General features: G+C 43.4%; 4 protein-coding genes across 10 annotated transcripts in view; 1 reads left to right on the forward strand and 3 right to left on the reverse strand.

Moving 5' to 3' along the window:
• LOC123501288 (pro-resilin-like) overlaps positions 1-22036 on the forward strand; it is a 34405-nt gene that overhangs the window by 6845 nt on the left and 5524 nt on the right. The window lies entirely within an intron of this gene.
• Positions 2640-22036, reverse strand: part of LOC123501300 (pro-resilin-like) — a 28915-nt gene continuing 9518 nt past the window's right edge. Inside the window, exons 1-3 of one of the 7 annotated variants that reach the window (XM_045250059.1) lie at positions 10619-10720; positions 10371-10445; positions 2640-2999 (exon numbers count right to left, since the gene is read on the reverse strand). In XM_045250059.1, the coding sequence (XP_045105994.1) occupies positions 2700-2999; positions 10371-10445; positions 10619-10630 (387 nt within the window). In that variant the 5' untranslated portion in view covers positions 10631-10720 and the 3' untranslated portion in view covers positions 2640-2699. Of the gene's footprint in view, positions 3000-3122; positions 3198-3369; positions 3499-9813; positions 10248-10370; positions 10446-10618; positions 10721-13410; positions 13834-13956; positions 14032-14204; positions 14292-22036 lie in introns of those variants that run through there. The other 6 variants (XM_045250055.1, XM_045250058.1, XM_045250061.1 and 3 more) reach the window with 6 other exon arrangements.
• LOC123501304 (pro-resilin-like) lies at positions 6217-7064 on the reverse strand. Its single transcript, XM_045250066.1, has 3 exons — positions 6962-7064; positions 6714-6788; positions 6217-6591 (listed from the first exon to the last, which is right to left on the reverse strand). Exons 1-3 carry the CDS (start codon positions 6971-6973, stop codon positions 6310-6312), a joined length of 369 nt encoding a protein of 122 aa, XP_045106001.1. The 5' UTR covers positions 6974-7064; the 3' UTR covers positions 6217-6309.
• LOC123501301 (pro-resilin-like) lies at positions 16736-17568 on the reverse strand. The gene is made up of 3 exons (XM_045250065.1): positions 17521-17568; positions 17269-17343; positions 16736-17152 (listed from the first exon to the last, which is right to left on the reverse strand). Exons 1-3 carry the CDS (start codon positions 17530-17532, stop codon positions 16865-16867), a joined length of 375 nt encoding a protein of 124 aa, XP_045106000.1. The 5' UTR covers positions 17533-17568; the 3' UTR covers positions 16736-16864.

Genomic DNA, 22036 nt, shown 5'->3' on the forward strand with positions numbered 1-22036 from the left:
CAGTGCATGCATTTTTTGGTAAGATCTTTTAGATTTCACATAAACATTGTCCTTTTCCATATTTTCTTTAATGTTTTCATCCATTTGTCTAAGAAATTCTGCTGTCAGCTTATGGAGGATTTGAATGGTCAAGGTTTCGTTACATAAGGCGTGAAGAGAAGGGTCGTGCGTTGGAAAGTTTAGAGAGAGGCAGATGAATAAACACCGTGGCAGAGTGTTAGAATGCATCAAGAGACGTGGCACGCGAATGTTTCTCAATACATTAGGTAGAAAAAATTAAGTACGTAAGCAATTAAAAGACTTGTCAGATCGATGGGTTAGATAAGTAAAAGAATAGTGAAAAGATACATGAGGCCAGAGAAGACGAGGGACAATCCCGTTAAGGTAACTAAATGGTGTCTTGTCCTGAACGACATGGTTGTGGCTCCTGATCTTTTCCTTCGTGCTGTTCCAAAGCAAATTGTGACTCTCTCTCTCTCTCTCTCTCTCTCTCTCTCTCTCTCTCTCTCTCTCTCTCTCTCTCTCTCTCTCTCTCTCTCTCTCTCTCTCTCTCTCTCTCTCTCTCTCTCTCTCTCTCTCTCTCTCTCTCTCTCTCTCTCTCCACTCCACCATGTATCGTAATGATTGTATTCTGTCCACCTATCTAGTGTAAGGGTTAATCAGTATTCTCAATCATTCATTCCTTTCTCTGGCAAACTCTGGAATTCCTTGTGTGCTACTGTATTTCCACTTTCCTATGACTTGAACCATTGACTCTAATATGTCCATTCTTGAACTCATTTAAGAGGAAGGTTTTAAGACACTTATCTTTTAAATCTGGCTAACTCTTTTGGTAATTTTCAGACTAGCATCTCTGTAGGCCTTTTTTTTCATAAAAATTATTGCTGTCCCTGGTCGGTTCCCCTGCCACATAGAAAGGGACGTCGTTACTTCTACAAACCTACAATAATTTAAGTACTGCCACATATCCTGCACATAGGAGGTTATATTTCCTACACAAAAATAAGTATGTAGCACATTTCTTACACAAAATCCTAGTACCCTACAGGCCACATCTTCAAATTTAGCCGTTTTAGAGTAGTGACATTTCTTTCACAGAATTATCTCTTTTGTCACATTTCGTAGCAGGGAGGGAGTCTCTCTATTCGGCGTTTCTGGCTCACTTCCCTTCAGGCAACCTTGACCAGTTAACAAACACTTGGCTTGCAATATGTCCGTTTGTGCAGTATCGTTATCATTCAGACATTACTTAACTCAAGTTTAGTCTCGACACAGAAGTATTTGTTTCACCATTCGACGAGGCAGACGTCATTTATTGTACTCCACTGCTCCTGAACCAAATATTGTTAGTATTGTATTTTTATTTACGTATGTTTTAGTGGGAGGAAAAAAAAAGTTCAATTTTAATTAATGTGCTTTTCAATTTCTAAAGTTATATCTTAGGTATATTCATAAATTTTCTGCAGACTTTTGCTTATGATCTTATGTAATGTTTGTAGATATGACAGTATAACTGTAGGAGTTATGCCATGCTGCCGCAGCTCCTACACATTAGTCATTTCCTACACAAGGACAAGTGTGAAACATATTCCTACACAGCAACTTAGTACCCAGTATATTCCCTACCGCTACTGTGTGTAGGTGATATGCTATATTCCTGGAGGAAATATGTCATTACTCTAAAAACTGCTAGATTTGTAGATGTGTCCTGTAGGAAATGTGGTGCGCCATCTATAGAAAAAAGAAATATGTAGTACCAGTAAATAAGCAAATCAATGGCTTTGATTTCCAATGTATGGAGTTACCTGTTATTACTTCCACAGTGTTGACCACATAGTCTGTAGGTTGTTGTGAAGCGTTAGCTGGACCGCGCGTCCCCGTCTTCTCTTATCAATCAGTCCATGAGTAACTGGGAGGGAAAGATACGAATGCTGACACATCGAACACATTACAGTGACTTTGCATTTCTTGATGTCTGATGCATGGAGGTCATGACGAAGGAAGTGAGCTGAATGCTTGAGTCATGCTGGTAGTCTTCTTCCTCCCACCCTCACCTTTCTCCATTTTACTCTAGTGGTGAGAGAAGACTATGTTGATGCAAAAACTTAATGATGACCGAACACTGATCAATCACTATTCTTCATTCCACCGTATGTGATATACAAAGTACCAATACTCTGCACATTTTGATGCAAGTATGTCGTTTTTTACTCTTTTTATGTACTTGGTTTTATTTCTTCTTAACATTTTCTATTCATAAACCAGGCTAATTGTGGCTTTCATGAGTGCACACACCGAGAATACTATTGGTAATTAGAAAATGAAAACTAAGTCAAAGGACAGTGCACTGGTGATGACTGAGTCACTGATCGGTTAATATATTGATTGATCTAGAAGCCTCCCAACACTGAGGACACAAAGCAGTGGTACAGCTGACGTTTATGAGAAAGTGGCGATAGTAGAAGTCACATGGGCAGCTTGTGCTGTGTTTGAGGACAGCACGAGGGAGGAGAGTATTCACCTGTCCTGTGAGTGTGTCCAGGCGGCAGGAATGTTAAACACACGTGGACATGATGCGAAATGTTTTATTTCATGATCATAAATAGTTCAATAAATAACAGGATGGGACAGAGGTGAGCAGCCGCTGTGCTGTGCTGCGGAGACTAGCCAGGAAGGGAAGGTTGCGGCGGTGGTTGCGTTTACTTGGACTCGTTGGATCCGTAGTAACGGAAGGACTCGTTGGACTCGTCGGACTCGAAGGACTCAACGGAGCCGGTGTAGGTGACGTCGGCGAGGTATCCAGATCCGCCGTTGACCTGGTAAGCAACGTTCTGGACACGACCGTCGGGAAGCTCCACGTAGTAGGAGCCCTTGGTGTTGTCACCGTCGCGGGCCTCCTGGTGGCCGTACTCGTTGCTGGAGGGATCGTGGTCCACGGCCCACTGGAAGTTGTACTGGGCCTCGGAGGACTCGTAGGACTCGAAGGACTCAGAGGACCTCTGGCGACACAAGGAACAGTGTTGTGTTAGTTGAGGCAATGGACAGACACCTAACAGACCCACCAGACTGCTGCAGGAGACACATCCAAGGACAAGAACAATGACAGTGTTTGGTGAGCTTACCCTGGGCACGCCGTAGCCTCTGAACTCGTCGCTGTCAGCGGCGACCACGGCCACGAGGGCGAGGAGGATGGCGATCTGCAAGAAACAGTGAGCGAGATGAGTCAGGCGCGGCGTCACAAGTAGGTAGTTCCTGTGTGGATGTATGTGACAGATGGCAAATCCAAGACAAGATTTCCGAGCCTTTCTAACTGCTGTGAGGAGCCACGCCCTCATCCCGGCCACAGCAGAGCCAGGCCCCAGTAGTCACCTTGGCGTTCATGGTGTGTGGAGTCGATGCAGAAGCTGACTGTGATGGTCCCGACCCTCGCTTCCAATATATACCAGCAGCGGCGAGCACCGGGGCCGGGTTTTTGTCGAGGAGGCGTCGTTTCGTCTGCTGTTTGACCAATCGCCAGGCTGAAGTAACGATATCTGTGTGTTTGTGCAAGACTTGTATAATTGTTGCAGTCTTCATGTTTTGTTTGTTTAGTAGAAGGTATTGCAAACTCGGTACAAGCATTTTTTGGTAAGATGGTTTAGATTTCACATAAACATTGTCCTTTTCCATATTTTCTTTAATGTTTTCATCCATTTGTCTAAGAAATTCTGCTGTCAGCTTATGGAGGTTTTGAATAGTCAGGGTTTCGTTACATAAGGCGTGAAGAGAAGGGTCGTGCGCTGGAAAGTTTAGAGAGAGCAGATGAATAAACACCGTGGCAGAGTATTAGAATGCATCAAGAGACGTGGCACGCGAATGTTTCTCAATACATTAGGTAGAAAAAATTAAGTACGTAAGCAATTAAAAGACTTGTCAGATCGATGGGTTAGATAAGTAAAGAATAGTGAAAAGATACATGAGGCCAGAGAAGACGAGGGACAATCCCGTTAAGGTAACTAAATGGTGTCTTGTCCTGAACGACATGGTTGTGGCTGCAGATCTTTTCCTTCGTGCTGTTCCAAAGGAAATTGTGACTCTCTCTCTCTCTCTCTCTCTCTCTCTCTCTCTCTCTCTCTCTCTCTCTCTCTCTCTCTCTCTCTCTCTCTCTCTCTCTCTCTCTCTCTCTCTCTCTCTCTCTCTCTCTCTCTCTCTCTCTCTCTCTCGTTGTACTCCACCATGTATCGTAATGATTGTATTCTGTCCACCTACCTAAGTAAAGGTTAATCAGTATTCTCAATCATTCATTCCTTTCTCAGGCAAACTCTGGAATTCCTTGTGTGCTACTGTATTTCCACTTTCCTATGACTTGAACCATAGACTATAATATGTCCATTCTTGAACTCATTTAAGAGGAAGATTTCAAGACACTTATTATTTATATCTGGCTAACTCTTTTGACCATTTTCAGAGACTGGCATCTCAGTAGGCCTTTTTTTTTTTATCATAACAATTATTGCTGTCCCTGGTCGGTTCCCTTGCCACATAGAAAGGGGCGTCGTTACTTCTACAAACCTACAATAATTTAAGTACTGCCACATATCCTGCACATAGGAGGTTATATTTCCTACACAAAAATAAGTATCTAGCACATTTCTTACACAAAATCCTAGTACCCTACAGGCCACATCTTCAAATTTAGCCGTTTTAGAGTAGTGACATTTCTTTCACAGAATTATCTCTTTTTTCACATTTCGTAGCAGGGAGGGAGTCTCTCTATTCGGCGTTTCTGGCTCACTTTCCTTTAGGCAACCTTGACCAGTCAACAAACACTTGGCTTGCAATATGTCCGTTCTGTGCAGTATCGTTATCATTCAGACATTACTTAACTCAAGTTTAGTCTCGACCCAGAAGTATTTGTTTCACCATTCGACGGGGCAGACGACATTTCTTGTACTCCACTGCTCCTGAACGAAACATTGTTAGTATTGTATTTTTGTTTACGTATGTTTTAGTGGGAGAAAAAAAGTTCCATTTTAATTAATGTGCTTTTCAATTTCTAAAGTTATATCTTAGGTATATTCATAAATTTTCTGCAGACTTTTGCTTATGATCTTATGTAATGTTTGTAGATATGACAGTATAACTGTAGGAGTTATGCCATGCTGCCGCAGCTCCTACACATTAGTCATTTCCTACACAAGGACAAGTGTGAAACATAATTCCTACACAGCAACTTAGTACCCAGTATATTCCCTACCGCTACTGTGTGTAGGTGATATGCTATATTCCTGGAGGAAATATGTCATTACTCTAAAAACTGCTAGATTTGTAGATGTGTCCTGTAGGAAATGTGGTGCGCCATCTATAGAAAAAAGAAATATGTAGTACCAGTAAATAAGCAAATTAATGGCTTTAATTTCCAATGTATGGATTTACCTGTTATTACTTCCACAGTGTTGACCACATAGTCTGTAGGTTGTTGTGAAGCGTTAGCTGGACCGCGCGTCCCCGTCTTCTCTTATCAATCAGTCCATGAGTAACTGGGAGGGAAAGATACGAATGCTGACACATCGAACACATTACAGTGACTTTGCATTTCTTGATGTCTGATGCATGGAGGTCATGACGAAGGAAGTGAGCTGAATGTTTGAGTCATGCTGGTAGTCTTCCTCTCACCCTCATCTTTCTCTATTTCACTCTAGTGGTGAGACAAGACTATGTTGATGCAAAATCTTAATGATGACCGAGCACTGATCAATCACTATTCTTCATTCCACCGTATGTGATATACAAAGCACCAATATTCTGCACATCTTGATGCAAGTATTTAGTTTTTTACTCTTTTTATATGTACTTGGTTTTATTTCTTCTTAACATTTTCTATTCATAAACCAGGCTAATTGTGGCTTTCATGAGTGCACACACCGAGAATACTATTGATAATTAGAAAATGAAAACTAAGTCAAAGGACAGTGCACTGGTGATGACTGAGTCACTGATCGGTTAATATATTGATTGATCTAGAAGCCTCCCAACACTGAGGACACAAAGCAGTGGTACAGCTGACGTTTATGAGAAAGTGGCGATAGTAGAAGTCACATGGGCAGCTTGTGCTGTGTTTGAGGACAGCACGAGGGAGGAGAGTATTCACCTGTCCTGTGAGTGTGTCCAGGCGGCAGGAATTGTAAACACACGTGGACATGATGCGAAATGTTTTATTTCATGATCATAAATAGTTCAATAAATAACAGGATGGGACAGAGGTGAGCAGACGCTGTGCTGCGCTGCGGGAGACTAGCCAGGAAGGGAAGGTTGCGGCGGTGGTTGCGTTTACTTGGATTCGTTGGATCCGTAGTAACGGAAGGACTCGTCGGACTCGAAGGATTCAGAGGAGCCGGTGTAGGTGACGTCGGCGATGTAGCCAGATCCACCGTTGACGAAGTAGGCAACGTTCTGGACGCGACCGTCGGGAAGCTCCACGTAGTAGGAGCCCTTGGTGTTGTCACCGTCGCGGGCCTCCTGGTGGCCGTACTCGTTGCTGGAGGGGTCGTGGTCCACGGCCCACTGGAAGTTGTACTGGGCCTCGGAGGACTCGAAGGACTCAGAGGACCTCTGCGAGACAGGGAACAGTGTTGTGTTAGTTAAGGCAATGGGCAGACACCTAACAGACCCACCAGGCTGCTGCAGGAGACACATCCAAGGACAAGAACAATGACAGTGTTTGGTGAGCTTACCCTGGGCACGCCGTAGCCTCTGAACTCGTCGCTGTCAGCGGCGACCACGGCCACGAGGGCGAGGAGAATGGCGATCTGCAAGAAACAGTGAGCGAGATGAGTCAGGCGCGGCGTCACAAGTAGGTAGTTCCTGTGTGGATGTATGTGACAGACGGCAAATCCAAGACGAAGATTTCCGAGCCTTTCTAACTGCTGTGAGGAGCACCGCCCTCATCCCGGCCACAGCAGAGCCAGGCCCCAGTAGTCACCTTGGCGTTCATGGTGTGTGGAGTCGATGCAGAAGCTGACTGTGATGGTCCCGGCCCTCGCTTCCAATATATACCAGCAGCGGCGAGCACCGGGGCCGAGTTTTTGTCGAGGAGTCGTCGTTTCGTCTGCTGTTTGACCAATCGCCAGGCTGAAGTGACGATATATGTGTGTTTGTGCAAGACTTGTATAATTGTTGCAGTCTTCATGTGTTGTTTGTTTAGTAGAAGGTATTGCAAACTCGGTACAAGCATTTTTTGGTAAGATGGTTTAGATTTTACATAAACATTGTCCTTTTCCATATTTTCTTAAATGTTTTCATCCATTTATGTGTGTCTAAGAAATCCTGCTGTCAGCTTATGGAGAATTTGAATAGTCAGGGTTTCGTTAGATAAGGCGTGAAGGGAAGGGTCGTGCGCTGGAAAGTTTAGAGAGAGGCAGATGAATAAACACCGTGGCAGAGTATTAGAATGCATCAAGAGACGTGGCACGCGAATGTTTCTCAATACATTAGGTAGAAAAAATTAAGTACGTAAGCAATTAAAAGACTTGTCAGATCGATGGGTTAGATAAGTAAAAGAATAATGAAAAAAGATACATGAGGCCAGAGAAGACGAGGGACAATCCCGTTAAGGTAACTAAATGGTGTCTTGTCCTGAACGACATGGTTGTGGCTCCAGATCTTTTCCTTCGTGCTGTTCCCAAGCAAATTGTGACTCTCTCTCTCTCTCTCTCTCTCTCTCTCTCTCTCTCTCTCTCTCTCTCTCTCTCTCTCTCTCTCTCTCTCTCTCTCTCTCTCTCTCTCTCTCTCTCTCTCTCTCTCTCTCTCTCTCTCTCTCTCTCTCTCTCTCTCTCTCTCTCTCTCTCTCTCTCTCTCGCTGTTGTATCCACCATGTATCGTAATGATTGTATTCTGTCCACCTATCTAATGTAAGGGTTAATCAGTATTTTCAATCATTCATTCCTTTCTCTGGCAAACTCTGGAATTCCTTGTGTGCTACTGTATTTCCACTTTCCTATGACTTGAACCATAGACTCTAATATGTCCATTCTTGAGCTCATTTAAGAGGAAGGTTTCAAAACACTTATCTTTTAGATCTGGCTAACTCTTTTGGCCATTTTCAGAGACTGGCATCTCATTAGGCCTTTTTTTTTATAACAATTATTGCTGTCCCTGGTCGGTTCCCCTGCCACATAGAAAGGGGCGTCGTTACTTCTACAAACCTACAATAATTTAAGTACTGCCACATATCCTGCACATAGGAGGTTATATTTCCTACACAAAAATAAGTATCTAGCACATTTCTTACACAAAATCCTAGTACCCTACAGGCCACATCTTCAAATTTAGCCGTTTTAGAGTAGTGACATTTCTTTCACAGAATTTTCTCTTTTGTCACATTTTATAGCAAGGAGGGAGTCTCTCTATTCGGCGTTTCTGGCTCACTTCCCTTCAGGCAACCTTGACCAGTCAACAAACACTTGGCTTGCAATATGTCCGTTCTGTGCAGTATCGTTGTCATTCAGACATTACTTAACTCAAGTTTAGTCTCGACACAGAAGTATTTGTTTCACCATTCGACGGGGCAGACGTCATTTATTGTACTCCACTGCTCCTGAACCAAATATTGTTAGTATTGTATTTTTATATACGTATGTTTTAGTGGGAGAAAAATTTTCAATTTTAATTAATGTGCTTTTCAATTTCTAAAGTTATATCTTAGGTATATTCATAAATTTTCTTCAGACTTTTGCTAATGATCTTATGTAATGTTTGTAGATATGACAGTATAACTGTAGGAGTTATGCCATGCTGCCGCAGCTCCTACACATTAGTCATTTCCTACACAAGGACAAGTGTGAAACATAATTCCTACACAGCAACTTAGTACCCAGTATATTCCCTACCGCTACTGTGTGTAGGTGATATGCTATATTCCTGGAGGAAATATGTCATTACTCTAAAAACTGCTAGATTTGTAGATGTGTCCTGTAGGAAATGTGGCGCACCATCTATAGAAAAAAGAAATATCTAGTACCAGTAAATAAGCAAATTAATGGCTTTAATTTCCAATGTATGGATTTACCTGTTATTACTTCTACAGTGTTGACCACATAGTCTGTAGGTTGTTGTGAAGCGTTAGCTGCACCGCGCGTCCCCGTCTTCTCTTATCAGTCAGTCCGTGAGTAACTGGGAGGGAAAGATGTGAATGCTGACACATCGAACACATTACAATGACTTTGCATTTCTTGATGTCTGATGCATGGAGGTCATGACGAAGGAAGTGAGCTGAACGCTTGAGTCATGCTGGTAGTCTTCCTCCCACCCTCAACTTTCTCCATTTCACTCTAGTGGTGAGAGAAGACTATGTTGTTGCAAAAACTTAATGATGACCGAGCACTGATCAATCACTATTCTTCATTCCACCGTATGTGATATACAAAGTACCAATACTCTGCACATCTTGATGCAAGTATTTCGTTTTTTACTCTTTTTATGTGTACTTGGTTTTATTTCTTCTTAACATTTTCTATTCATAAACCAGGCTAATTGTGGCTTTCATGAGTGCACACACCGAAAATGAGAATACTATTGATAATTAGAAAATGAAAACTAAGTCAAAGGACAGTGCACTGGTGATGACTGAGTCACTGATCGGTTAATATATTGATTGATCTAGAAGCCTCCCAACACTGAGGACACAAAGCAGTGGTACAGCTGACGTTTATGAGAAAGTGGCGATAGTAGAAGTCACATGGGCAGCTTGTGCTGTGTTTGAGGACAGCACGAGGGAGGAGAGTATTCACCTGTCCTGTGAGTGTGTCCAGGCGGCAGGAATGGTAAACACACGTGGACATGATGCGAAATGTTTTATTTCATGATCATAAATAGGTCAATAAATAACAGGATGGGACAGAGGTAAGCAGCCGCTGTGTCTGTGCTGCGGGAGACTAGCCAGGAAGGGAAGGGTGCGGCGGTGGTTGCGTTTACTTGGACTCGTTGGATCCGTAGTAACGGAAGGACTCGTTGGACTCGTCAGACTCGAAGGACTCAGCGGAGCCGGTGTAGGTTACGTCGGCGATGTAGCCAGATCCACCGTTGACAAAGTAGGCAACGTTCTGGACGCGACCGTCGGGAAGCTCCACGTAGTAGGAGCCCTTGGTGTTGTCACCGTCGCGGGCCTCCTGGTGGCCGTACTCGTTGCTGGAGGGGTCGTGGTCCACGGCCCACTGGAAGTTGTACTGGGCTTCGGAGGACTCGTAGGACTCGAAGGACTCAGAGGACCTCTGGCGACACAAGGAACAGTGTTGTGTTAGTTGAGGCAATGGACAGACACCTAACAGACCCACCAGACTGCTGCAGGAGACACATCCAAAGACAAGAACAATGACAGTGTTTGGTGAGCTTACCCTGGGCACGCCGTAGCCTCTGAACTCGTCGCTGTCGGCGGCGACCACGGCCACGAGGGCGAGGAGGATGGCGATCTGCAAGAAACAGTGAGCGAGATGAGTCAGGCGCGGCGTCACAAGTAGGTAGTTCCTGTGTGGATGTATGTGACAGACGGCAAATCCAAGACGAAGATTTCCGAGCCTTTCTAACTGCTGTGAGGAGCCACGCCCTCATCCCGGCCACAGCAGAGCCAGGCCCCAGTAGTCACCTTGGCGTTCATGGTGTGTGGAGTCGATGCAGAAGCTGACTGTGATGGTCCCGACCCTCGCTTCCAATATATACCAGCAGCGGCGAGCACCGGGGCCGAGTTTTTGTCGAGGAGGCGTCGTTTCGTCTGCTGTTTGACCAATCGCCAGGCTGAAGTGACGATATCTGTGTGTTTGTTGCAAGACTTGTATAATTGTTGCAGTCTTCATGTTTTGTTTGTTTAGTAGAAGGTATTGGAAACTCAGTGCAAGCATTTTTTGGTAAGATGGTTTAGATTTTACATAAACATTGTCCTTTTCCATATTTTCTTAAATGTTTTCATCCATTTATTTGTGTCTAAGAAATCCTGCTGTCAGCTTATGGAGGATTTAAATGGTCAAGGTTTCGTTAGATAAGGCGTGAAGGGAAGGGTCGTGCGCTGGAAAGTTTAGAGAGAGGCAGATGAATGTTACAATGCACCAAGAGACGTGGCACGCGAATGTTTCTCAATACATTAGGTAGAAAAAATTGAGTACGTGAACAATTAAAAAACTTATCTGATCATTGTGTTAGATAAGTAAAAGAATAGTGAAAAGATACATGAGGCCAGAGAAGACGAGGGACAATCCCGTTAAGGTAACTAAATGGTGTCTTTTCCTGAACGATATGGTTGTGGCTACAGATCTTTTCCTTCGTGCTGTACTCAAGCAACGTGTGACTCTCTCTCTCTCTCTCTCTCTCTCTCTCTCTCTCTCTCTCTCTCTCTCTCTCTCTCTCTCTCTCTCTCTCTCTCTCTCTCTCTCTCTCTCTCTCTCTCTCTCTCTCTCTCTCATGTATCGTAATGATTGTATTCTGTCCACCTATCTAATGTAAGGGTTAATCAGTATTTTCAATCATTCATTCCTTTCTCTGGCAAACTCTGGAATTCCTTGTGTGCTACTGTATTTCCACTTTCCTATGACTTGAACCATAGACTCTAATATGTCTATTCTTGAGTTCATTTAAGAGGAAGGTTTCAAAACACTTATCTTTTACATCTGGCTAACTCTTTTGACCATTTTCGGAAACAGGCATCTCGGTGGGCCTTTTTTTTTTCTTTTATAAAAAAATTTGCTGTCCCTGGTCGGTTCCCCTGTCACATAGAAAGAGGCGTCATCACTTATACAAATCTACAGTAATTGAAGTACTGCCACATATCCCACACATATGTGGTCATATTTTCCACACAAAAATAAGTATCCAGCACATTTCTTACACAGAAACCTAGTACTCTACCAGCCACATCTTCAAATTTAGCCGTTTTAGAGTAGTGACATTAGCTTCACAGAATAATCTCTTGTGTCACATTTCTTACACTTGTGTATGTGCATCCTCTTAGCAGTGAGTCTCTTTATTCGATATTTCTGGCTCACTTCACTCCAGGCGACCTTCAAGTGTCAACAAACACTCAGCTTGCTATATGTACATTCTGCGTAGTATCGTTATGATTCAGACTTTAGTTAACTCAAGTTTAATCTCGACTCAGCAGTATTTATTTCGACATTCGACGTGGCAGACGGAATTTCTTGTACTCCACTGCTCCTGTACCAAACATGGCTAGTATTGTATTTTTATGTACGTATGCTTTAGTGAGAAACAAAAAGTTCCATTTTAATTTATGTGATTTCCAATTTCTGTAGTTTTATCTTATATACTTAAATCTTCTGCAGACTTTTGCTTATGATCTTATGTAATGTTTGTAGATATGACAGTATAACTGTAGGAGTTATGCCATGCTGCCGCAGCTCCTACACATTAGTCACATTTCTTACACAAGGACAAGTGTGAAACATAATTCCTACACAGCAACTTAGTACCCAGTATATTCCCTACCGCTACTGTGTGTAGGTGATATGCTATATTCCTGGAGGAAATATGTCATAACTCTAAAAACTGCTAAATTTGTAGATGTGTCCTGTTGGAAATGTGGCGCGCCATCTATAGAAAAAAAAATGTAATACCGATCAAAAAGCAAATCAATGGTTTTGATTTGCAATGTATGGATTGATCTGTTATTGCATCCATAGTGTTGACCATATAGTCTGTAGGTTTGTTGCTGAAGTTTTAGCTGCACCGCGCCTCCTCATCTTCTCTTATCAGTCAGTCAGTGAGTAACTGGGAGGGAAAGATGTGAATTCTGACACATCGAACACGTTACAGTGACTTAGCATTTCGTGATGTCTGATGCATGGAGGTCATGACGAAGGAAGTGAGCTGAATGTTTGAGTCATGCTGGTAGTCTTCTTCCTCCCACCCTCACCATTCTCCATTTCACTCTAGTGGTGAGACAAAACTATGTTGATGCAAAAACTTAATGATGACCGAGCACTGATCAATCACTATTCTTCATTCCACCTTATGTGATATACAAAGTACCAATACTCTGCACATCTTGATGCAAGTATTTCGTTTTTTATTCTTTTTATGTACTTGGTTTTATTTCTTCTTAACATTTTCTATTCATGAACCAGGCTAATTGTGGCTTTCATGAGTGCACACACCGAGAATACTATTGATAATTAGAAAATGAAAACTAAGTCAAAGGACAGTGCACTGGTGATGACTGAGTCACTGATCGGTTAATATATTGATTGATCTAGAAGCCTCCCAACACTGAGGACACAAAGCAGTGGTACAGCTGACGTTTATGAGAAAGTGGCGATAGTAGAAGTCACATGGGCAGCTTGTGCTGTGTTTGAGGACAGCACGAGGGAGGAGAGTATTCACCTGTCCTGTGAGTGTGTCCAGGCGGCAGGAATGGTAAACACACGTGGATATGATGCGAAATGTTTTATTTCATGATCATAAATAGGTCAATAAATAACAGGATGGGACAGAGGTAAGCAGCCGCTGTGTCTGTGCTGCGGGAGACTAGCCAGGAAGGAAAGGTTGCGGTGGTGGTTGCGTTTACTTGGACTCGTTAGATCCGTAGTAACGGAAGGACTCGTTGGACTCGTCAGACTCGAAGGACTCAACGGAGCCGGTGTAGGTGACGTCGGCGATGTAGCCAGATCCACCGTTGACGAAGTAGGCAACGTTCTGGACGCGACCGTCGGGAAGCTCCACGTAGTAGGAGCCCTTGGTGTTGTCACCGTCGCGGGCCTCCTGGTGGCCGTACTCGTTGCTGGATGGGTCGTGGTCCACGGCCCACTGGAAGTTGTACTGGGCCTCGGAGGACTCGAAGGACTCAGAGGATCTCTGGCGACACAAGGAACAGTGTTGTGTTAGTTGAGGCAATGGACAGACACCTAACAGACCCACCAGACTGCTGCAGGAGACACATCCAAGGACAAGAACAATGACAGTGTTTGGTGAGCTTACCCTGGGCACGCCGTAGCCTCTGAACTCGTCGCTGTCGGCGGCGACCACGGCCACGAGGGCGAGGAGGATGGCGATCTGCAAGAAACAGTGAGCGAGATGAGTCAGGCGCGGCGTCACAAGTAGGTAGTTCCTGTGTGGATGTATGTGACAGACGGCAAATCCAAGACGAAGATTTCCGAGCCTTTCTAAATGCTGTGAGGAGCCACGCCCTCATCCCGGCCACAGCAGAGCCAGGCCCCAGTAGTCACCTTGGCGTTCATGGTGTGTGGAGTCGATGCAGAAGCTGACTGTGATGGTCCCGGCCCTCGCTTCCAATATATACCAGCAGCGGCGAGCACCGGGCCGAGTTTTTGTCGAGGAGGCGTCGTTTCGTCTCCTGTTTGACCAATTGCCAGGCTGAAGTGACGATATTAGTGTGTTTGAACAAGAAATGGTTACCGTAAACTTTTTTTGTTTGTATGTGTACTTTAAGTCCTGATCTTGTATACGTGCCCCATTTCCATATACTCATTTATGTTTACAGTTACTTACATGTCTGATCTGATATGCAGTTTGCAAGTGTAAGATTGCTAATGTGAAAGTTTTAAAATGAAGCTTTGAAAAGAGATAATTACTCATTTTTATGTTTGAGAGAGGCAATGGTGAGTGTGGCGTGGTATCGCTGATTTAATAGGTGGACAATAATATGACGTGGGACTCACACTTTAAAAAGAAAATATCAGATATAGATAGACGAATAAATAGTTGAGTAAATAAATACTCACTCACTTATTCTTCCGTTAATACATAGGTAATTAATAAAATCAAAACAGATGAATAGATAGATGATAGATAAATCAAAGAATTGAAAGGAATGAATTAGTACGCCAATACAGAGAAAGTAGCTTCGTCCAGGTGAAAACGTTTGGCTGCCTCCCTGACTAGAGTTGTGCCTCGCTTTTTTTTATATATATATATATATATTTTTTTTTTTTCGTTGGCCTATAGCAGAAATCAAGTTCCCTCCTTGATCCAGTTATGTACAGTTCTGTTGTCCGATTGTCCCTAGAAATAACTAGATATAGTGTGAGTGATAATGCAAGTAGAAATTAACACAAACCAAATTATTTATTGGCTTAAAACTTTCTATTTATAAACTCGTAATCTTTAGTTCCCTTGATAATTAGCTTTCAAGAAAACCTCCCTCGGGCCACTTAATAAGTAAAATTAATATAAGAATTTATAAACAGTATGGTGGAGCTGTGTAGTGTAGTCATTTATCCAGACGTGCTTTGTGATTTATCCACGTATTGGCATAAACAAAATCTTCAGGGTCAGTTATCAGGATAAGATAAAAAAAAATGAGGGTTCCAGGTCTGATAGAAAGAAATTGACTCGCAAATAGAGTGATGATGAATGAAGGAGGTTGTTAGTGTTTGAAAGAAAATTACATTGATTTGTTGTTGAGGACGATGGTGTATAGATAGTTATGCTTCATGCAGGGACATCGCAGTGTTGGCCTTACATTTTTTCCAGCTTTCCTTCTTTTTCTTATGTTCGTGTCTAATGACTGACGCAGCGGTGGAGTACAGCTAGCGTAACTGGCATTGATTTGGTTGTTCATTTACTTATTTTACTTATCCATCATGAAAATGCATCATGTGTAGGATGTCTGTAGAAGTTCTTTTTCTTTTTATGTAAGAGGGAAAATCTGGCCAAGGGCAACAAAAACGATTAAAGAAAAACACCAATTTAGATGCCAGACCCCGAGCAGGTCCAAAAGATTGAGATGAGCGTTTCGAAACCTCCCTCTCAACTGGATTCAGCAAAGGAAGCTGGAAATACAGAAGCAGGTATAGGGAGTTATATGATCCAGCTGGAGAGAAAGTGTTGTCTTAACAGGAATGTCGTGTCCTTTCAGGGTCACTCGCGCCGCACAACAGTACCATTTGGAGAGCTGTGCGTAAGGAGCAAGGTTGCGGTTGTTCACTGTTGTGGTGGTCGCGTTTCGTGATGTGGTGTGCCTCTCCATCACCGTGCTAGATCTGCGTGTCGTGTTTGTCGTCTTGGTCCTGCACTAGGTACTATCGAATCAGCAAGTCAGTCAATCAATCAAGTAATCACTCAATTAATTAAGCAGTAAGCTGTCAATTCTCAACAGAATTTATCTCTTACTCCTCTTAACTTTGCCTCGTCTTCCCATTTTTTTTCTATCATAGCCTGTGCTGCACAACTACACATGTACTTCATTTTCTTCTTATGGTTTTATCTGTGTGTATATCGTCATGTTCCTAACTGGTATTATATATATATATATATATATATATATATATATATATATATATATATATATATATATATATATATATATATATATATATATATATATATATATATATATATATATATATATATATATATATATATATATATATATATATATATATATATTTTTTTTTTTTTTTTTTTTTTTTTTCCAGTACAAAACTACCCTACGGCTATCAACTTTCTAAGTAATATTTTTTCAAGCTTATGAAGTTGTTCATATTCAAACACACTTTCTTGTGGTGAAGAAAAGAAACGCATAGCTCAATGAAAAGTACAAATGACGATTAGCAGGTTACTCTACTTAATGGCGATACAACAACGGAGTGACACTCGAGGTGACGAATATGAAGAATATGTGGCAGTAGAGGGTGTTTTAGTATCTTTTGTGGATGTTTGAGGACAACATGCTGGAAGAGTCCTCGCCCATACACTTAGTGTGGCTAAGAACGAAAAAGTCAAGAAAACGTAGACATAATGCAGAATAATTTATTTAATGATAATAAATAACGGAATGAGATGGAACTCAGCAGCCATTGTGCACTGCTGCGAAAGACTAGTAGGGGAGGGAAGGGTGCAGGAGGAAAGGATGGCAGCCGGTGATTTACTTGGACTCGTTGGATCCGTAGTAACGGAAGGACTCGTTGGACTCGTCGGACTCGAAGGACTCAGCGGAGCCGGTGTAGGTGACGTCGGCGATGTAGCCAGAGTCGCCGTTGACGTAGTAGGCAACGTTCTGGACGCGACCGTCGGGAAGCTCCACGTAGTAGGAGCCCTTGGTGTTGTCACCGTCGCGGGCCTCCTGGTGGCCGAACTCGTTGCTGGAGGGGTCGTGGTCCACGGCCCACTGGAAGTTGTACTGGGCCTCGGAGGACTCGTAGGACTCCTCGGACTGTCAACACAAGAAGGAAGTAGTGTCAGTGTTTGGTTTCACCTCCCTACAGTAACCAGTCACCAGACTGCTGCGAGAGACGCAGCCAAGTGTGACATGAGTGAATGAAAACTTACGCTGGGGGCGCGGTAGCCTCTGAACTCGTCGCTGTCGGCGACGGCCACGGCCACGAGGGCGAGGAGGATGGCGATCTGCAAGGAACGATGAAAGAAGTGAGTCACGGTGCCACAAGTAATTCATGACTCAATGTATTTAACAGTTGATAATTTCAAGAAAAATGTATAACAAGTTCTTGATGAGATTTTGATATTTCTTTCACGGGTCTCGCCCTTAGCTTGGCCACGGCAATGCAGGGCCGTGGTGTTCACCTTGGCGTTCATGGTGTGTGGTAGAGTCGGTGTGGTAGCTGACTGTGATCCTTCAACCCGCTGCCTGCATTATATACCGGCCGTGGCAGTGGGTAGCCGGCGCTCTCTCTCTCTCTCTCTCTCTCTCTCTCTCTCTCTCTCTCTCTCTCTCTCTCTCTCTCTCTCATCCCATCGTCCCTTGTTGACCAATCTTGCGTTGGGAAAAAAGGATGGTCAGAATTTTGTCTACGGTTTTTATTTTGATTCGCGGCGAGCAGTAAACATAGCACTACCCACGTTAAGCAACTGGTCCGCACTTTTACTGTCATAACCTTGAATCACTCCTGCTGCGGCTCTGTCTCTCTTTACCTTAGTCTTCAGTGCATAAAGGGCGTGGTGCCAAACAGCTGAAGACGTCGCAACGTATTAACAGAGTGGCTATTTGACACATGTTGAAGATTTAATCATCATCATCATCACCATTTATAATCAGCATAACAAAATTACATACATATCTTTATACCTTGACAACTATAAGTATGTCAGAAATATGTAAGACAGCAACATTTAAATAGAATTTCTCACTATAAACAGAGGTCCACCTTTGTCATCAGCACCAGTCTTCATCACCACTCCAAAAAACACACTGACATCTAATTCATCATCACCTCGTCAGATGACCATATTTAGAGCCGCAAATTTAACAAACGACCTCATTCAGCAAACAGGAATGCATCTTATACAAATAATCACCTAATTTGAGATGATCACAGGTATTTCAATGATGCGTTTGTAATCATAGAGTTGTAATTATGTGGGATACCTACATGAACAAATTGTGATTGTCATTCGACTGCGCCGTATCGAACATCTTATGTATAAATATTATTTTTGTTAAAGTAAAGGTAGAAAAAACTCGCGTATTTATAAGCAATAACCAGAGAATTTGAGCAGCATCGTGCAACAGTTCGGATCACGACAATTATATAGTTGTATTTTGAAGTGTATGAACACTATTGACAGGACCGTAGTATTCACCTTCTGGAAGGAGTCTACAGGTATTAGTAGTAGTACTAGTAGTAGTAGTAGTAGTAGTAGTAGTAGTAGTAGTAGTAGTCTTTTAGTCCCCATACTATCTGAGTGCCTTGAGTAAAAGAGTCTGGTAAAAAAGTCTAAGAAAAAAAATGATAAAAAAAAGCCCTTGATTTCTTGTACCCCCCCACCTGATAAATAGCTCAATATAAAAGAGTCGTAATGGAGTTGGCCAGTTTACTTATTTTAGTTTAAATAGGAGAGGCACCGGCTAAAGGTAACACAAGTGCGATATGATAGATAAGTAATTAAAGGCCCAATAAGGTGCAGGTTCACGAATAGATTTAGCTCTATTGGTTTTAGTTATTGGTCCAGCAGTCGATCGTGGTACTGAAGGCCAGACCGTAAGCAACACTCTACGCACGTACTTGCTCAGTGAAGTCGCCGAGATATGTGTTGCATTCTCTCACCACTGCTCCTCCCACTCTCCTCTCCTCCTGTCTCATGCACTCCACATCCATCATTGCACAAACACTAAGCACCTCACTCTTCCCATACTAATATTTCATGCACTTTAATTCAACTGTTTATCCACCTTTCTAACTGTCTGGGAACCCAATTATCCATCCTCCTACCCGTCTATCCACCTACCTATTTACCATGTTACTTACCTACCTACTTTTTTATGTATTTATTCACCTACCTAGCAAATTACATGGTTACCTGCCTTTGCCCACCTACTTACCTACCTGTGCAACTAAGAAGCTGACTCTAAACACCCCAAATTTCTAGCAACAGTGACCACCTTGGCCCTCTAACTTTCATTTAACGAAAAACTACGAACAATTAACCTACATTTCCAAAAGCAACGTAGGTAAAGCAATCACAGGTGTTCCCTCCCTGACCTTGACCGTCACTCAGATGCCCAGGTGAGGCAAGCGTTTAACTATTTGCTTCTCACCTAGATAAAGTGCGACTGATCAAAAGTAGGGGAAAAAAGTAAAGGAGGCGGCCTTGGTAGCTGTCTGTGTGTGCGTTCATTAGTGCGTGTGATGATTAACAGAGAGGTACGGACTTGCGGCATCAACATCCTTCTCCTCCTCCTCTTCCTCCTCCTCCCTCCTTCATAATTTCTATTGGGATGTCGCAATTGGTCTGATTTGGGCGGAGCATGTGCAGGGAGGGAGCGGTGGAGCAACAAGGTAAACAGAACAGTTCACTCGATACTTTCGCTGCATTGAAATAGAGTTGAAATTTCCACATTAGACATTAGCCGCATTTTTTTCTTCTCTCTCTCTCTCTCTCTCTCTCTCTCTCTCTCTCTCTCTCTCTCTCTCTCTCTCTCTCTCTCTCTCTCTCTCTCTCTCTCTCTCTCTTGTTGTTTGTGGTGTACAAGGTTGTTTACCCGACTTTCTTTAATTGTTGTGTGTTATGCCTTTTTAGGACAACATAATTAATAGTAGCAGATTTTTCCAGACTGTTAAGCCTCCTAACCTCCTCGACCTTGAGCCTCCTGCAGCGGGGTCTTTGAAGCGTCACGTGCCATTGGTTACATATATACCTTCTCACTTCCACTTACTATTGCTTCTGTATTACAACCCATCAGTCATTCGCCCTACCAGGAACCACACTGTTGAGTCATCAGTTCTGTCACTTTGTCAGCCTTTCATTGATATTTCCTTCTCCTAACTTCAGCTTATCGCCAGTATCTTCCCCCACACGGTTAGGGAGGCGGTGGCGTAGTGGATAAGATGGTGAGCCTGGGATTGGGCAGATGTCTACGCGTATGTTCGAATCCCACCACATAGCGCTTTGAAGATATGCCATTTGTCGAGTGGTTTAAAGTTACCTACATGTCACCATGATACCCAGGTTCTAGGTGGTTACACCCAAGATGCGGTTGGATGATGATATGTGCCCTAATATGGGTACCACTATAAATAAAATTGCATGCGCCACTAATAGGCGGAAGCTTAACAGCGTTTCCCACATATACTCTTCAAGTATTCCTACAGGTGCTATAGGCCATAACGTAAAATAGATAAATAAATAAAAAAAAATATCACTGAGTCAGCCTTCCATTGGTTCTTTTTTTAACCTCAGCTTAACGTCAACAACTTCCCCACTAGTGACTCGCGTCTTTCCGGGTCAACGCCTGCTCCTATACTTCCTTAAGCCCAGCCTGCCTCCTTACGCCTCCTGACTCACTCATGTTCCCGCTACACAGCATCAATATCGACCTTCTTTAGACTCAGAATCACCGGGACGCCTCCAGGGTGAACGCGTCGCTGCTTTCAATGCTTTACAGAAGACGAGTTTTTTGACTGACTCAGCAACATCGACCGTGACCTTGACGAGGGGAGAGTATCAGCGAGAGCACAGGAGAGTGAGGCAGCTGACCCACTCACTGCACGCGGCTGGGGCTGGTGCGTCTGCCGGCAGCGCTGGAAGAAAGCGAGGTGGTGTGGGACCTGTGGGGGCAGTGGGGGGCCAGGGGGCGGCTTTACGCAAGGGGGCACGTGCTCACCTTGGTAACACGTGCCGCTGTGTGTCTGGCGCGCGTTCAGGTGTTTCACGAGTTACCGCACCGCTACATCTTCACGTCACTTAAGTCACGACTTCTGACTAGAGCCGGGCGGTGATAGCGGGACTCGTGACGCAGCGGCTCTAAGGAATGACTGGAAGCCTTACCTTGAGTACTGAGGATTGCTTTGAAATATTTGTCTTGTTTTGTAATGATTTCAAGTTTTATAGAGAAAATTTGATCCATGCATGGGTTGTACGAGTATTCAGGTGCAAACATACAAACCTAGCCAGTTATTTTAGTTTTTTTATTGATTTATGTGTATTTAGTACAAAATTTTGACCTTGGCGTAGTATTGAGTGAAAGTATTGCAGTAACGATGTTGTATCGCTGCCCAAGACGTTAAATATAACACATTCAAGGTGAGTATTTTGTTTAGTGGCCTGTTTTAGTTATTTATGGGTACCTCAGTGAAAGCTGCCGCCCCTCCTTGTGCTGGCGAGAACCGGGGCCTCCACTCCTCGCAGCCACCCACCGCTGCGCTGCGTCACGACTCATGGCGGCACGAAGTTGACGTCTGACCGCTCCAGGATCCCATTAACACGGCGGGATTTGAACTTAGGACTCGTGAGTTCATTACGTCCGTGCGGTGACCTCTGCGCCGCCGCCTGCCCTCACGTTTGTTGTGAGTCACCATCCGTCTCTGCCTTAGCATTCAAGGAGTGACTTTTGCCGTAAAGCCGTTGTGGTGCGGGACAGGCGACCTTTCTCTGCTTCCTTCCTTCACACCACGCCAGCAAAGAATATAATACGGTAACTTTAATACCGACGGACTGACTGTTACACCATCTGCTGCGCGGCATTTGTAGGGCAGTCACCTGCGTTGTATTTACATGTGCGGCGGCTTTATTTTTGGGGCGAAGGAAAGTATTAATGGAACTACCGATGTATAATGAAGAAAAATTATACATATGCAAAATA

The sequence above is a fragment of the Portunus trituberculatus genome, chromosome 9 (genome assembly GCF_017591435.1).
Source record: "Portunus trituberculatus isolate SZX2019 chromosome 9, ASM1759143v1, whole genome shotgun sequence".
Lineage (NCBI taxonomy): Eukaryota > Metazoa > Arthropoda > Malacostraca > Decapoda > Portunidae > Portunus > Portunus trituberculatus.